The 18,433-nt window shown below is 47.5% G+C and overlaps 1 protein-coding gene across 1 annotated transcript; it reads left to right on the forward strand.

Moving 5' to 3' along the window:
- Positions 1 to 16,473: 16,473 nt before the first annotated feature.
- LOC140720149 (uncharacterized) lies at positions 16,474 to 18,093 on the forward strand (the record flags this gene model as incomplete). Its single annotated transcript, XM_073035034.1, has 1 exon — positions 16,474 to 18,093. A coding segment is annotated over one exon (1,128 nt), but the record flags the coding sequence as incomplete, so codon positions are not given.
- Positions 18,094 to 18,433: the final 340 nt, after the last annotated feature.

The following is an 18,433-nucleotide window of genomic DNA, read 5'->3' on the forward strand; positions in this document are numbered from 1 at the left end:
TTTGTTTTTCATAACACAAAGACTTGGTCCATAAAAGAGGGCTGGAAAAAGAAGTTAGATATAATAGGGCTTGATTATTCAAGCCAAAGAATTTACGAAACTGAAACCATATTCTTAATGTATTTTTAACTATAGGATTAGTTATTTCTTTATTCGGTTTAGATAAAGCAAAAGGAAGCGAAGATCCTAAAATAGAAAACAATGAGAAGATTTGTACAGAATTACACTCCAAATTTACCCTTTGTGGGCAAGGTACTATGACCGATTCTTGTGTCCAAAATATTAAATATTGAATATTAACTGCCCAATAGTAAAATCTCAGGTTTGGCAAAGCAAAACCACCTTCCTTCTTAGGGTTCTGTAAATATTTTTTACTTAATCTAGGATTTTTATTCTGCCACACATACGAGGATATTTTGGAGTCAATAATATCAAAAAAAAGATTTAGGAATAAAAATTGGTCATGCTTGGAATAAATAAAAAAACTTGGGTAATACTATCATCTTGATAGTATTAATTCGACCAACCAATGACAGAGATAATGGGGACCACCTGGTAACAAGTTGCTTGATTTGTTCAATTAAAGGTAAAAAATTAACTTTAAATAAACCCTTATGTTTCTTGGTAATTTTAATACCCAAATAGGTATAATGATCTGTGACAACTTTAAATGGTAAGTGTTTATAAATTGGAACTTGCATATTTAATGGAAATCATTCACTCTTATTAAAATTCAGTTTGCAGCCAGAAAAGCTACTAAACTGAGCAAGCAAGGATGAAATAGCAGGAATAGATCTCTCAGGGACAGATATGTATAGTAACAAATCATCAGCATTTAATGATAACTTATAAGTCCCTTACCCACGGGTAATACCAAAAATATTAGGTGATTCACGAATGGCAACGGCTAAAGTTTCCAAAGCAATGTCAAATAATAGAGGACTTAAAGGGCAGCCTTGCCTCGTACCACGGGACAAATGAAAAAAAGGAGATCTTTGATCATTGGTAAGAACCGACGCCAAAGGTTTATAATGCATTAATTTAATCCATGATGTAAATTTCAAGCTAAAATTAAAATTCTGCAACGTATTAAATAAATATAGCCATTCAACTCTACCGAACGCTTTTTCAGCATCTAAGGGAATTACATTCTGGTATTTTAGATGAAAAAGTATAAATTATATTAATTAACTTTCTAATGTTAAAAGATGAATAACAGTTTTTAATAAATCTGGTCTGATCTTCAGAGATAATTTGAGGTAATACATTTTCTAATCTAGTGGCCAAAATTTTGGTAAAAATCTTAGAATCCGTATTCAGCAAGGATATTGGCCAATAGGATGCACATTCAGTGGGGTCTTTATCTTTTTTAAGAATTGGAGAAATGGAGGCATCATAAAAAAGATTGTGGTTATTTACCTACAGTTAACGCATCTTTAAAAATTTTACTAAGCCAAGGAGCGAGTATAGAAGAAAAGGATTTTAAAAATTCAGCAGTATAACCGTCCGGACCAGGGGCTTGACCTGAATTCATTGAAAAAGGGAGTGGGTTCCCCTTTCCAGACCCTACCCGGGGACTTGTGCCACTCCTCAGGGTTATATATGGAACGTCTCCGACAGGGACAGGGAGTGGGTTCCCCTTTCCAGACCCTGCCCGGGGACTTGTGCCACTCCTCAGGGTTATATATGGAACCTCTCGGACAAGGACATGGAGTGGGTTCCCCTTTCCAGACCCTGACTGGGGACTTGTGCCACTCCTCAGGGTTATATATGGAACCTCTCGGACAGGGACAGGGAGTGGGTTCCCCTTTCCAGACCCTGCCCGGGGACTTGTGCCACTCCTCAGGGTTACATATGGAACCACTCGGACAGGGACAGGGAGTGGGTTCCCCTTTCCAGACCCTGCCCGGGGACTTGTGCCACTCCTCAGGGTTATATATGGAACCTCTCGGGCAGGGACAGGGAGTGGGTTCCCCTTTCCAGACCCTGCCCGGGGACGTGCCACTCCTCAGGGTTATATATGGAACCTCTCGGGCAGGGACAGGGAGTGGGTTCCCCTTTCCAGACCCTGCCCGGGGACTTGTGCCACTCCTCAGGGTTATATATGGAACCTCTCGGGCAGGGACAGGGAGTGGGTTCCCCTTTCCAGACCCTGCCCGGGGACTTGTGCCACTCCTCAGGGTTATATATGGAACCTCTCGGGCAGGGACAGGGAGTGGGTTCCCCTTTCCAGACCCTGCCCGGGGACTTGTGCCACTCCTCAGGGTTATATATGGAACCTCTCGGGCAGGGACAGGGAGCGGGTTCCCCTTTCCAGACCCTGCCCGGGGACTTGTGCCACTCCTCAGGGTTATATATGGAACCTCTCGGACAGGGACAGGGAGCGGGTTCCCCTTTCCAGACCCTGCCCGGGGACTTGTGCCACTCCTCAGGGTTATATATGGAACCTCTCGAACAGGGACAGGGAGCGGGTTCCCCTTTCCAGACCTTGCCCGGGGACTTGTGCCACTCCTCAGGGTTATATATGGAACCTCTCGGACAGGGACAGGGAGCGGGTTCCCCTTTCCAGACCCTGCACGGGGACTTGTGCCACTCCTCAGGGTTATATATGGAACCTCTCGGACAGGGACAGGGAGCGGGTTCCCCTTTCCAGACCCTGCACGGGGACTTGTGTCACGCCTCAGGGTTATATATGGAACCTCTCGGACAGGGACAGGGAGCGGGTTCCCCTTTCCAGACCCTGCCCGGGGACGTGTGCCACTCCTCAGGGTTATATATGGAACCTCTCGGACAGGGACAGGGAGTGGGTTCCCCTTTCCAGACCCTGCCCGGGGACTGGTGTCACGCCTCAGGGTTATATATGGAACCTCTCGGACAGGGACAGGGAGCGGGTTCCCCTTTCCAGACCCTGCCCGGGGACTTGTGCCACTACTCCGGGTTATATATGGAACCTCTCGGACAGGGACAGGGAGCGGGTTCACGTTTCCAGACCCTGCCCGGGGATTTGTGCCACTCCTCAGGGTTATATATGGAACCTCTCCGGCATTGACAGGGAGTGGGTTCCCCTTTCCAGACCCTGCCCGGGGACTTGTGCCACTCATCATGGTAATATATGGAAACTCTCGGACAGGGACAGGAAGTGGTTTCCCCTTTCCAGACCCTGCCCAGGGACTTGTGCCACTCCTCAGGGTTATATATGGAACCTCTCGGACAGGGAGAGGGAGTGGGATCCCCTTTCCAGACCATGCCCGGGGACTTGTGCCACTCCTCAGGGTTATATATGGAACCTCTCAGACAGGGGCAGGGAGTGGGATCCCCTTTCCAGACCCTGCCCGGGGACTTGTGCCACTCCTCAGGGTTATATATGGAACCTCTCAGACAGGGACAGGGAGTGGGTTCCCCATTCCAGACCCTGCGCGGGGACTTGTGCCACTCCTCAGGGTTATATATGGAACCTCTCAGACAGGGACAGGGAGTGGGTTCCCCATTCCAGACCCTGCGCGGCGACTTGTGCCACTCCTCAGGGTTATATATGGAACCTCTCAGACAGGGGCAGGGAGAGGGTTCCCCTTTCCAGACCCTGCCCGGGGACTTGTGCCACTCCTCAGGGTTATATATGGAACCTCTCGGGCAGGGACAGGGAGTGGGTTCCCCTTTCCCAGGCAGATGCCCGAAGGTGACCGGGAGCCACCAGAGGGGCTGATGTAATACAAGCCATGGCACGGTGGGTCACTGAGGTAAGGGAACCCATTGGAATGACAGCCCGACTGCATGCGGATTTTGGTGAATTTACCCGATAACGACTGAAAAAAGGAGAATCCCTTGCGTACTTTATAGCTCGTTTTAAGGATACGTGAGAGTCCAATGCCGGCAAACCTCTGGACAGATCAGTATGTCCAGCTGGCAGTGCAGACTTTTCTAAACTGTCTCAGACCCAAGCCTGCCCACTCCTTTAAGTTAACTAATCTCAATTCGCTGTGTCAGACCTGGCCCCAGGGTGACATCAATTCTGATAAATATGGAGCGCAATTGACTCTTTAAAGGGACTGGGGAAAAGCGAGAGTGTGCACAGAGAACCGGTAGTGAGGAGATGGAGTTCGGGTCCCGACGAAAAACCCAGAACGGGTGGCAGGTTCGTGCGGACGGTGCAGATGAAGAGGACACTTGGCTAAGGGCAGAAACGGGGTTTGTAGAAAGAGGGGACATTGGGCCAGAGATTGTCGCACTACAATCACAGACAAGAATAATAAGAGGCAGGAAGACAGCCCGGATCACAGTGATAATCGATAGAGTACCACATTTACTCTCCACAATCCCTCTGGTCGCGGATAGGGCAGGCCAGAGGGGACGGATCACAGTGATACTCGACAGAGTACCACATTTACTCTCCACAATCCCTTTGGTCCCGGATAGGGCAGCCCAGAGGGGACGGATCACAGTGATACTCGACAGAGTAGCACATTTACTCTCCACAATCCCTTTGGTCCCGGATAGGGCAGGCCAGAGTGGACGGACCACAGTGATACTCGACAGAGTACCACATTTACTCTCCACAATCCTTTTGGTCCCGGACAGGGCAGGCCAGAGGGGACGGACCACAGTGATACTCGACAGAGTAACAGATTTACTCTCCACAATCCCTTTGGTCCCGGATAGGGCAGACCAGAGGGGACGGACCACAGTGATACTCGACAGAGTAACAGATGTACTCTCCACAATCCCTTTGGTCCCGGATAGGGCAGGCCAGAGTGGACGGACCACAGTGATACTCGACAGAGTACCACATTTACTCTCCACAATCCTTTTGGTCCTGGATAGGGCAGGCCAGAGGGGACGGGCCACAGTGATACACGACAGAGTAACAGATTTACTCTCCACAATCCCTTTGGTCCTGATAGGGCAGGCCAGAGTGGATGGATCACAGTGATACTCGACAGAGTACCACATTTACTCTCCACAATCCCTTTGGTCCCGGATAGGGCAGGCCAGAGGGGACGGCGATACAGGCGGCTGTGATCAGGCTCACCACACAGGCACGCTCTTTTCTCACTGCTGTAATCAGGTAGAATGTACAAGAGCCTCAGGACTCACCCCACCGGGGTCAGGAACAGTTACTACCCCTCAGCCATCAGGCTGTGGAACAATACAGGACAACTGCCCTCACTTGTCCATAGACATGCCCCCACAACAAATCATCGTACTGGGACTGTCTCAAAATGAGTGAAATAAGAGGTGGTTTGACTGAGAGAGATCACATTCCTGTCTCAGAATTAGAGAAATACAATCTCACAGGATATTTACAGCGGAAGGGCTGGAATGATGTTTCCCATAAGGCGTGGAACCAGCGCTCACGGACTCAAAATCCGAGGACAACTCAGCAGGACTGAGATGAGCAGAAATTTCCTCACCCAAAGTTCAGTGAATAATTGCAATTATCTCTACAAGGTTTCTAAATTGAATAGACATATCCTGGGGCTCAGCGGTGATTGAAAGTTGCAGGAAAGTGGTGCTGAGGTCAAAGGTCAAGCATGTTCTGAGTGAAGGGCAGAAGAGGCGCAAGGGGCCGAATGGCCACGCCTTCTCTATTTCTTATTTTCTGAAACACGAGTTTACCTTTGCGCCTCACTGTTTCTTGTCCTGTCAGATTGAACAGGGGGGAGCTGAGAGCACCGGACATCTATCGGCAGCCGCTGCGGTTATTTCATGTTCTCGTTGTTTATTTGCATTGGCGAAGTTTGTTGTCTTCTGCACTCTGGTTGATCTTTCAGTGATCCAGGTATAGTTACCGTTCTGTAGCTTTGCTCTGTATGTTTGTAGGAGTTGTATGTGGCGACTTATATGTACTCTGTTAATAAAATTTACTTTGAACTTTAAGCCTCTGGGAACTTGCTTTGATTCTGAGAACAAAATGTGACTGACATCTCCGGCTCCCGGCAGCAGCCCGCCCTCGGACACCCTCACAGCCAATCAGCGACCACCGCTGGGAGAATCCTGCCTCCATTGGCTGAGGAGTGTCAGTGGGCGGGACGCTGAGCGGACCGAAGTTTGGAATCGGGAACGAGTGGACCCGGTGAGAGACCCGAGATTGGGAGCAGCTCCCCGGGTAAAGGCTGCAACAGCGGCCGGAGTTTTGAATCCTTCCGATGGCGGAGGTGAAGATTCGGGCGGAGATTCCGTGAGATGTTTCAGCCACACAGGGGGTGCCCGGTCTTTCTCCGCCGTGGATCGGGGCCTATTGTCCGGAGTTTCCTCCCAGTCCTGTCTCCTGCTGCTGGGATACGGGAGCTGGCCCGCAGCGGCTGCCGATGGATCTCCGGTGCTGTGAGCGCTCCCCTGTGCAAAAGGACAGGCTGAAGGTCAAGGGAGAACCAGGCGCAAAGGTAAACTCCGACTTTAGAAAAAGGAAACAGGAGCAGGCCATTCGTCCCTTTGCGTCTGTTTTGCCTTTCACTCAGAACATGCCTGATCTTTGACCTCAGCGCCACTTTCGCGCAACGTTCCCAGCATCGCAGAGCCCCAAAATTTGTCCTTCGAACTTACAAACATTGTGGAGAAAATTCCAAAGATTCGCTGCCCTCTGGGTGAGGAAATTTCTCCTAATCTCAGTCGTGCTTTGGTGAACTCGGATTCTGTGACCCCGGTTCCTCACCACAGACGAAGGAAACATCATTCCTGCCTCTACCCTGTCAATACCCTGAGAGACTGTGTCTGTCTCAGTCAGACGGCCTTTTATTTCTCTAATTTTGAGACAGGCCCGGTCAGTATAATCTCTCCGAGGACACTACCTCACCTCCTAAATCAATCTGGGAAATCTCTTCATTCCCTTTATCCCACAGGCTGACTCCGGGAGGGAGACCAGACCTGTGCACAGTGTTCCATGTACGCTCTCACCAGGACCCCATATACCTTCAGAGGAGATCTTTATTCTTGTATTCAAACCTTCCTTCCCATTCAATGCTCTTCATTTAATATCGAACTCAAACAGTGAACAGACACAACACAGCCTCAGCCATGAATTTAAAGGCCAGGTGTTGGAACAGTTTGAGCTTCATACCGGGGGCCACGGAGCAAGCAGGGTGTCACAAAGGGAGGAATGTGGGAGTGTTGTATGTCTGAGCCCAGCTGTGTGTGTTTGTGTATCAGAATCAGGTTTAATATCACTGGCATATGTGTGAAATTTGTTGTTTTGTGTCTGCAGTACATTGCAATATTTAGTAATAAAAACTACAGATTACAATTAGAATGTGTAAAATTATATTTAAAATGTTGTGCAAAAAGAGAAGAAAAATACTGAGGGGTTATTCATGGGTTCATTGTCTATTCAGAAATCTGATGGTGGGGGAGAAGCTGTTCCTGAACTGGTGAGAGTGTCCTCAGGGTCCTGTACATCCTCCTTGATGGTAGCAATGAGACGAAGGCATGTCCTGTGTGATGGGGGTCGGTAGTGATGGATGCCACCTTTTTGTGGCATCATCTTTTGAATGTGTCCTGGATGCTGTGGAGTCCAGTGCCCATGAAGGAGCTGGCTGAGTTTACAACTTTCTGCAGCATTTTCCGATCCTGTGCAGTGGCCTCTCCACACCAGGCAGTGATGCAACCAGTTAGAATGCTCTCCACAGTACATCTGTAGAAATTTGCAAGTGTCTTTAGTGACAGACCGATTCCCCTCAATCTCCGAATGAAATATAGCCGATGTTGTGCCTTCATTGCAACTGCATCAATATGTTGGGCCCAGGATAGTTCCTCAGAGATGTTGACAGGCAGGAAATGGAAACTGCTCACCCTTTTCACTTCTGATCCCACGATGAGGACTGGTGTGTGTTCCCTCGACTTCCCCTTCCTGAATCCACAATCAATTCCTTTGTCTTCATGATGCTGAGTGCAAGGTTGTTGCTGTGACACCACTCAACTTGCTGATCTATCTCAGTCCTGTACTCCTCCTCGTCACCATCTGAAATTCCAGCAACAATAGTTGTGTCATCGGCAAGTTTATAGATGAGCCTAGACACACAGACGTGGGTGTAGAGAGAGTAGAGCAGTGGGCTGAGCACGCATCGTTGAGGTGTGCCAGTGTTGATTGTCAGCAAGGAGGAGATGTTATTTCTGATCCACACAGACTGGGGTCTCCTGGTGAGGATCTAGGTGCAGAAGGAGGTACAGAGGCCCAGGTTTTGGAGCTTGTTGATTACAATTGAGGGTCTGATTGTGTTGAACGCTGAGCTGTAATCAGCAGCCTGACTTGTGTATTGCTATTGTGCAGCCTATCTAAGGCCGAGTGGAGAGCCAGTGAGATTGCATCTGCTGTAGACATATTGTGGCAATCGGCAAATTGCAGTGGGTCCAGGTCCATGCACAGGTTGATTCTATCCATGACGAAGCCCTCAAAGCACTTCATCAATGCTGTGTGTTTGTGTGTGTGCATGCACGCTTGAAACAGTGATCCCAGTTTGATTCAGGAATCTTTCCTGTAGCTGGGGTACCTCAGAAGAGGGGTCATAGTGATGGGACGATCATTTTGATCAGAGCCAAATAACTTAGCCAGTAGATGCTGAACCTTTAGAAATTACAAATCACATGTGTGTTTGAGAGAGTATTTACAGATTTAATTGTAGAATTCAAAATTTACCAAGTAAATTTATTCTCGAAGTACACGCATGTCACCATGTTCAATCCTGAGATTGTTTTTTTCGGACAAACTCAGTAAATCCAAGAATCATGATTGAATCAATGAAAGCTCGAACCCAACATCGTAGATAAAATACAATGTGCAAAAGACAACAGACTGTGGAAATATTAAATAGAAAAAAATAAGTAAGAAATAATTATCATGAACAGGAGATGAAGAATCTGTGAATGTGTCCATGGGTTATAGGAACAGCTCAGTGATGGGGCAATTGAATATGAGTAAGATTATCCCCTCTGTTTGAAGAACTTGATGTTTGAAGGATGATAACAGTTCCTGAACCTGGTGGTGTGGGTCCTGAGACGCCTGCATTTCTTCCTGATGGCATCAGTGAGAAGAGATCATGTGCCACTTGGTGGGTTCCTTGATGATAGATGTAGCTTTCCTATGACAGCGCACCAGAGAAATGTGCGCAGTGGTGGGGAGGGTTTTACCCGTGATGTACTGGGCCGTATCCACTACTTTCTGTAGGATTTTCCTTTCAAGGGCTTTGGTGTTTCCATAGCAGGCCATGATGTAACCACTGAACATATTCTCCACACACATCTGTAGAAGTTTGTCGAGGTTTTAGATGTCATGCTGAATCTTTGCAGGCTTCTAAGGAAATGGAGATGTTGCTGTGCTTTCTTCGTAATTGCACTTCCATGCTAGGCTCAAGACAGATCCTGGAAAGTGATGACATTGAGGAATTTAAGGTTGCTGACCCTCTCCGCCTTTGATCTCTGATGAGGACTGGCTCACGGATCTCCTGTTTCCTCCTCCTGAAGTCAAATAATCAGCTCCTGGCTCTTGCTGAAGTTAAATGAGAGGTTGCCATAAGACCATAAGATATAGGAGCAGAATTAGGCCATTTGGCCCATCGAGTCTGCTCCGCCATTTCATTTTCGCTGATCCAATTTCCCTCTTGGCCCCACTCTCCTGCCTTCTCCTGGTAGCCCATCATGCCCTGACCAATCAAGGAACTATCAACCCCTGCCTTAAATGTACATGAAGATTTGGCCTCCACAGCTGCCAATGATTCACTGTCCATAGAGTCCATAGATTCATTACTCTCTGGCTAAAGAAATTCCTCCTCATCTCTATTCTAAAGATACCTCTCTATTCTGAGGCTGTGTCCTTTGGTCTTAGACTCTCCCAAAAGAGGAAACATCCTCTCCATACCCACTCTATTAATCCTTTCACTATTTAATATATTTCAATTAGGTCTCCTCTCATTCTTTTGAATTCCACTCAATACAGGGCCAGAGCCATCAAATACTCCTCATGTGACAACATATTTAAATTGGGAATCATTTACGTGAATATCTTTTGGATACTCTGCAGTGTCAGCACATCTTTTCTAAGATAAGGAGTCCAAAACTGCTGACAGTACTCCCAGTGAGGCCTCACCAGTGCTTACAAAATTTTCAACATTACATCCCTGCGTTTATATTCTATTCCTCTTGAAATGAATGCTGACATTACATTTGCCTTCTTCACCACAGACTCAATCTGCAAATTGACCTTTAGGGTGTATTTGGAAAATAGTCAGCCCTGTCATTTCTTTGACCAAAGTGCATGCTGATACCCTTTGCTGACACTGTATTCCATCTCCCACTTCTTTGCCAATTCCCCTCATCTGTGGAAGACCTTCCATAGCCTCTCTATTTCCTCAAACGACCTGACCCTCAACCATCTTCATATCATCTGTGCAGCAAGGTCATCAATTTCATCATACACATCACTGACATTTAACATAAAGAGTATCAGTCCCAACACAGACGACTGTGGAGCCCACTCGTCAAGAGGCTCCCTTTATACCCACTCTTTGCTTCCTCTTAATCAGCCACGGCTTTGTCCATGCTGGAATCTTTCCTGTAATACCATGGGCTCGTGGGTTGTTAAAGCAGCTTCATGTGTGGCATCTTGTCAAAAGCCATCTGAAAATTCAGGTGAACAACATCAATCGAATCTACTTTGTCTGTCCTGCTTGTTATTTCTTAAAATAATTTCAACAGGTTTGTCTGGCAAGATTTTCCCTTCAGGAAACCATGCTGACTGTGGCCTATTTTATCTTGTGACACGGTATTCTCAGACCTCATCATTAATAATCGACTCCAACATCTTCCCAATCACTGAGGAGAGACTAACTGGCCTATAGTTTCCTTTCTTCTGCCTCTCTCCCTTCTTGAAGAGTGGAGTGACATTGGGAATTTTCCATTCTTGCTGAACCATTCCGGAACCTTGTGGTTCTTGAATGTTCATTACTAATGGGTCCACAATCTTTTTAGCCACCTCTTTCAGAACGCTGGGCTGTACAGCATCTGGGTCACGTGTCTTATCTAACTTGGCCTTTCGGTTTCTCAAGAACCTTCACTCTGGTTCTGGAAACTTTGCAAACTTCTGACTCCTGACACCTGGAAGTTCCACCATTATGCTGGTGTCTTCCTCAGTGAAGACAGACACAACATACTTATTCAGTTTGTCTGCCATTTCCTTGGCTCCCATCACTGTCTCTCCAGCATCGTTTTCCCGCCACCCTAGACTTTATATTAGATAAAAGGTGGGGTGCGTGTGCTTTAATTGGACAGGAATGTTGCACCAACACACCAGACAAATCTGAAAATGTAACTCACCTGATGGATTATATTTCAGAGGCAGCAGATAGAATGAGAGAAGTGGGAGAGCAGTTCCACAATGATAACCCCTCAGGAAGCCGGTGACCATTTGGGACTCTGGGAGGATGGTGGGATACTGGTTTACATCGTATAGTTCCACAATGATAGCCCCTCAGGAAGTCGGTGGCCATTTGGGACTGTGGGAGGATGGTGGGACACTGTTTTACATTGTACAGTTCCACAATGATAATCCCTCAGGAAGCCCGTGGCCATTTGAGACTCTGGGAGGGTGGTGGGATATTGGTTTACATTGTACAGTTCCACAATGATAACCCCTCAGGAAGCCGGTGGCCATTTGAGACTCTGGGTTGATGGTGGGATACTGATTTACATGATGGAATAACCATTGGAGCAATAATAATACCAACAATCTGATTACGATTCTTGTGCTCAGTCGGGAGCCAGAAAAGGAGGAGACATCAGGGTTCTGGGTCCTCATGGGGAATGGACGGGGTAAAAGAGGAAAGAAAGCCCTGAGATCTGAAGCATTATCGCCTTAAAACCCCGGAGTGCTGAGCTAGTAAATGCAATATATGTAGCTGACTAAAGTAGCAGGAGGAAACGACAAGAAATGTGCTCACTAAAGGAACTCGTGACTGCAAACACTGAACGCTGTGCAGAAATGAGGAAGTAGCGGAGACGACTCAACCGGAGATGGCAGCAACAACAAATGTATCGGGAACACGGAGCTCGCTGGAAACAGTAACCTCGTCTCGTTCTTATGTACAGAAGGAATATTTTGTAAACGCTGTGTTTGAAGTCCCCTCCCATCCCTGGTGAGAATGGAGGTGAACTTACCCCCTGCAGGTAATAAAGAATAAAGCTGCTTGATGAAGAAACACTCAGTGTTGGGATTGTGTTCTGTGAGTCTCAGCAGAGAGATACTTGACAGGGGGTTAAGGGTGAAAGGTGGGGAGTTTATGGGGCACATGAGGGGATTCCTCTTCACTCAGAGGGTCACAGGAGTGTGAAATGAGCTTCACCCACCCACAAAACGTCTGCCCCTGAATGAGGTGGAGCCCAAATGGCGGGTCACTCAAATGAGCTGTTGCCGACCGGAGACCGGGGTCTTCGGGCTGGTTTGGTGCCACCAGAGAACATGATGTGTGCCCCTGGTGATGGACACACTGACGGTAGGTGTCGGCGCTTGGGGTGGGGGGGCAGTGTTGTACTTGTACGGGTGGGTAGAGATATCTCAGAGCCAGACAAGGGCTCGTCCTTTATTCAGGGAGGGCCTGGTACCAGTTGTAACGGGGTTTACCCGACGGTGCAGTCTGGGATGTCAGGGACTGGGCCGTCTCCAGTGCCAGTACAGTCACTCTCAGCTGAGCCTGGAGTGGGAGCAGGGACGGTTCCTGTTCAGATACGGACATGAAGGTCCAAACCCGGGGAGAAGCCATTGTCAAATTTCACCAAGAAACAATCAGGCCAAATAACTTCAGGCAGAACTGGTCAGGATGACAAACAGACATCGGTACACAGAAATGACAACTTTGAAAATCAGAAATAAACCAATGTAAAAACAAATTTAAAACCAGCTCCTTTGCCTGAGGATGGGTGGAATGGAAATGGTCCCGAGGCAAAGGAGGTGGTTTCACACCGTCTGCACGACCCAGTCGCCCCATTGAAGGAGTGGCAGTGGTGATTGAGTTTGCACTGAGAGGGGGATTGGACACGGAGGGACAGGCCTGATGAGGGTCGGTTTGATTGCCGAGGGGATCTGCTGTCTTGTCTTGTGGACTGGCCACTCACGGCTTCCTCACCGGCTCAGACACTGAAAGCACGTGTTTCCCACCCCCGGGTCCAGGCAGTCTCGTCCCCCGGGGAGATGAAAGAGAAAGTAAATTCACCCGCTTACAACTGGGCAATGACGAGTGTTAATTATTTGGAGAATGCAGATCAAACAGTTAGTGAGGTTGTGGATGTCACCAAAACCGGTGTGTGGAGAAAGTGAGGGTTGTCTAAGGTTACAGTGGGATCGAGACCAGTTGGGAAAGTGGGCCGAGGAATTGCAGGTGGATCTTAGCTGTCACTCAGAAACAGTTCTTCAGGGGGTCAAAGACGACTGAGACACGAAAGAGAGCTTTTCTTGGGCTCTGGATTCAAACAGACAAGACTGGTGCACTCGTTCATCTCGTTTGAAGGTACCACGGCAGAATATAGGTTGTTGCTCCGCCACCCTGAGGTGGCGACTGTTTATAATTTTCTATGGATGCTCAGGAGAACAAATTACCGTCACCCTCCTCTATGCCCCACTCTGACCTTGTACTTCTTCTCACCTGCTTATACTCCTCCCGGGACCTTCCTACTGCCCTCTCTCTGGTCCACTCTCCTCTCCTATCAGATTCTTTATTCTCCAGCCCACCCTTTCTTCACCTTCCCCACCCACCCGGCATCAGCTTCCAGCTCGCCTCTTCCCCTCCCCCACCACATTTTTATTCTGGCATCTTCCCCCGTGCTTCTCTGCCCTGCAAAAGGCTCTCGGCCAAAAAACGCCGACTGTTTATAATTTTCTACAGATGCTGCCTGAGGTGCTGAGTTCCTGCAGCGTTTTGTGTGAGTCGCTTTGGATTTCCAGCATTTGCAGACTTTCTCCTGTCAGTTCCAGAAATCGCCGTCCGTGACCAGACGATCACATGCGCATGCGTACGGTGCGCGGGGAGTTTCGCGCGTGCGCACGGTGGACAAAAGGCTCGGAGATTCGGCTGCTGGTAGGAGCGGGGATCTGGGCGGATTATTATCGGTACCGGCGTCCGAACCGCGACTGAAGTCCAATTACTGTCAGCTCCGTCCACACCTTTCCTCCTCTCCCCGGGACAGTCCAAGTCCTTTCCCTCTCTCTCTACGAGGGCTCCGGGGAACTTCCTGCTGAGCAGCGAAGGCGCTGGAGCCGTGGCGGATAGATGGGTCTCTTCTTCGTGGGGGTTTCTGGGTAAAGAGGCAGCCATAGATGACAAGGCCAGCGTATTCCCCGTTAGTCCGTAGGCCGTATTTAGAATCGCAAGGGGAGGGAAGGGGAGTAGATGGATCACTCGGGCACCACCGGACACTGAGGAGCTTACCTTCCAGTCAATGAAAATGTCAATGTTTACTGTATGAAAAGAAGGAAACAAAATCCTTACATCAGTTTTAGTCCTTGTGGAAATCACCTTTGTTCCATCTTGATCTGGACCTTTCTACCTGTGAAAACATGTTTAATACTATTCGCTTTGAGTACATAATGATACCAATTACCTTTGGCCTGGGTACCAAGTGACCTGTAGTGTTCTCATCACAAATATGCCCCACACCAATGAGAACGAGTACTGCCCTCCCCATCATGTTCATTGGCATTGCCTCTGATGGGCTCTCCACCGTCAATCACCTGTGTGGAGGGGCAGAGTAATTTGAAACTCTGCAGGGTTTGCCGTGTAACATCACATGCTCTTTGTAGTGCTGTAGCACATGACCAGAACTTGAAATAATACCAATGTTTTCTCTAATTTATTTTTCTCACATCGTATGGACCGACCATTTGTCTGAAGGTTAAATGTTAACACAGCCTGAAAACAGCACGGCACAAACAAAATACCAGCTGTGCAGCAACAAAGGCTCTCTGTGTGGGAGGATTTCAGTTACTGCGCAGCTCAGAATAATATGGGACAGAGAATAATACTAATGGAAGGAATCAGACTGGGCCAAGTCACAGATTGAATGTCCCATTCTCACACAGACAGGAAGACTGTCGGGGAATTCGATGGACAGACCAGTTGCCGGCACCATGAACAGTTAGAAGGTGAGTTCTTCCCCCAACTTGGGTTGGTCCTCGCTGTAACAGTGTGATGTCAGAGATCAGAAAGGAGACTAAAATTATCTCATAATATATCGGCTGTGAAAATTAATCAGATACAGGAGCAGGATGAGGTCGTTTGGCCCATCGAGTCTGCTCCACCATTTCATTACAGCTGATCCATTTCCCTCTCAGCCCCACTCTCCTGCCTTCTCCCCATATCCCTTCATCCCTGACTAATCAAGAATCCATCACCCTCTTCCCTAAAATATACCCAATTACTTGGCCTCCAGAGCAACTCATAGCAGCAAATCCCACAGATTCACCACGCTCTAGTTAAAGAAATTCCTCCTCATCTCCATTCTGAAAGAACAAAGCTCGATTTTGAAGCTGTGTCCTCTGGTCTTAGACTCCCCCACTCTGGTAAGCATACTCTCAACATCCACTTGATCGAGACTTTTCAATGTTCGATAGATTTCATTATTCTGAACGCCAGTGAGTAGAGGCCCCGAGCCATCAAATGTTCTTCATCTGGCAAACCTTATAATTACAGAAATATTTTTGTAAACTTCCTTTGAACGCTCTGCAATGTAAGCACATCTGTTCTACTTAAGGGGCCTGAATCTGCTCTCAACAGTCCAAGTGAGGCCACACTTTATAAATACTCAACAACACATCCTTGCTTTTATATTCTCGTACTCTTCAACATTATTTCCTCTCCATTGAGAAAACAGTCTGCACTCTCATTGCTTCTAACAAAGTGGATGACCATAGACTTCTCTGAATGATGACTTTCACTCATTGATGTCTTTTGTAAATCTTTTTTACAGGTTATAAATGGCAAAAATTGTGTACGGGAATTTTGAACAGAACAACATGTCAGTTTGCTGTCTCTGCCCAGATATTTGAGGAGTTACTAGATATTTAACCATGTATCACTGTTGATCCTTGGAGATGAAGAATTATGTCATCACAGCTGGATAAGTGCTTTGTGTCTGAAATGAAGTTTTCTGTTGTAACTCACTGAAATCCACTGGAACAGGGGAGCTGAGAACACACCAGCATTTGTTCACTGGAGATCAGTTCTTCAACTGCATTGATTGTGCAAGGGGTTTACTACATCTGACATTTGACTTATGAATTGACAAAGAAGTGTGGGAAGTGTGTGAAACTTCACTCACTCATCTGACCTGCATGTACACCAGCGAGTTCACACTGATAAGATGTCATTCACCTGTGCTGATTGTGGGAAGGGATTCACTCGGTCATCCAGCCTACTGACACACCAGCGAGTTCACACTGGTGAGAAGCCGTTCACCTGCTCAGACTGTGGGAAGGGATTCACTCAGTCATCGCAACTGCAGAGACACCAGTCAGTTCACACTGGGGAGAAGCCATTCACCTGCTCAGACTGTGGGAAGGGATTCACTCAGTCATCGCAACTGCAGAGACACCAGTCAGTTCACACTGGGGAGAAGCCATTCACCTGCTCAGACTGTGGAAAGGGATTCACTTGGTCATCTGAACTGAAGATACATCAGCGAACTCACACTGGGGAGAGACCGTTCACCTGTTCAGACTGTGGGAAAGGGTTTATTCGGTCATCTCAGCTGAAAGTACATCAGCGAATTCACACTGGGGAGAGGCCATTCACCTGCTCAGTCTGTGGGAAAGGATTCACTCAGTCATCTGTACTGAAGGAGCATCAGCAAATTCACACTGGGGAGAGACCGTTCACCTGCTCAGACTGTGGGAAAGGATTCACTCATTCATCTGTACTGAAGGTACATCAGAGAATTCACAACGGGGAGAGACCATTCAAGTGCTCAGACTGTGGGAAGAAATTCACTGCCTCATCCAGGCTACAGGCCCACCGGCGAGTTCATACTGGAGAGAGGCCGTTCACCTGTTCAGACTGTGGGAAGGCATTTACTCGGTCATCTCAAGTGATGGTACATCAGCGAATTCACACTGGGGAGAGGCCATTTTCCTGCTCTGAATGTGGGAAGAGATTCACTCATTTATCTGACCTACAGGTGCACCAGCGAGTCCACACTGGTGAGAGGCCATTCACCTGCTCAGACTGTGGGAAGTCCTTTACTCGGTCAGTTGAACTGAAGACACATCAGCGAATTCACACTGGGGAGAGGCCGTTCACTTGCTCAGACTGTGGGAAAGGGTTTATTCGGTCATATCAACTGAAGGTGCATCAGCGAGTTCACACTGGGGAGAGACCGTTCACCTGCTCAGACTGTGGAAGGGGATTTACTCAGTCAGCTCAACTGATGATACATCAGCGTATTCACACTGGGGAGAGGCCGTACACCTGCTCTGAATGTGGAAAGAGATTCAGTCAGTCATCTGACTTACAGACACACCGACGAGTCCACACTGGGGAGAGGCCATTCTCCTGCTCCCAATGTGGGAAGAGATTCTCTCAGTCATCCCACCTTGTGACGCACTACCGAGTTCACACTGGGGAAACTGTTTAAACAGGCGACAGGCTACAGGCTGGATATTTCACCATCACAGTTACTGAATCAAGTTCAAAAGTGGTTGTTGGTGCCGAACTCGGTAATTACTGCTGCTGTTTATCAAACCCAGTTCTGCACTCTGGTCACTGGATGTGGGAGGTATTCCTCAGCTAATGTTCCAATTCAATGGGACTGGAGTTTAATGGTTTGGATCTGTGACACAGAAATCAGTTCTCATTTAAATTCTGACCACATTGACAGAATCTCCTTTCTCTCCCCTGACTATCATCTCCTATAACTACCGCAAGGCCTGAATTTACACTTCCCTGTTGAGCATCAGAGCCGACAGTGCTACCGGCCTTTCTGTTGCTGCCGTGCCCCAATGGGTCAACCACCACCCACCCAGCAGTATCCAACAAGGTGTTCTGCTGAGGAGAATGCCCACAGGACAGCCCTGCACTGTCTCCCTAATGACCCTTACCTCTGCTGGTGGTCACGCTTCTCCTATCCGAAGCTTGTACTCTGGTATGGCCACCTCTTCAGATGTTTCTTTTCAAATATTATTATTATTATTATTATTATTATTATTATTATTATTATTATTATTATTATTATTATTCAAAAATAACACAGGTACATTGAAGTAACAACTCGCACAATCCCTCAAAACAAATTATCTTAAAGATTGAACATTTTTGTGAATTAAAAAACCCTCCTAAGCAAGAAAAGTGAGAGAAAAAAGAAACCCATTGGGGGTATAACCCCGGAGCCATGCGTCATACAAAAAGCTTCTAAAAATAAACATCAAACCGCCAACAAGAAAGATATATTTCAAAGGTTCGACTTCGAA

Source organism: Hemitrygon akajei, unplaced genomic scaffold (assembly GCF_048418815.1).
Source record: "Hemitrygon akajei unplaced genomic scaffold, sHemAka1.3 Scf000037, whole genome shotgun sequence".
Lineage (NCBI taxonomy): Eukaryota > Metazoa > Chordata > Chondrichthyes > Myliobatiformes > Dasyatidae > Hemitrygon > Hemitrygon akajei.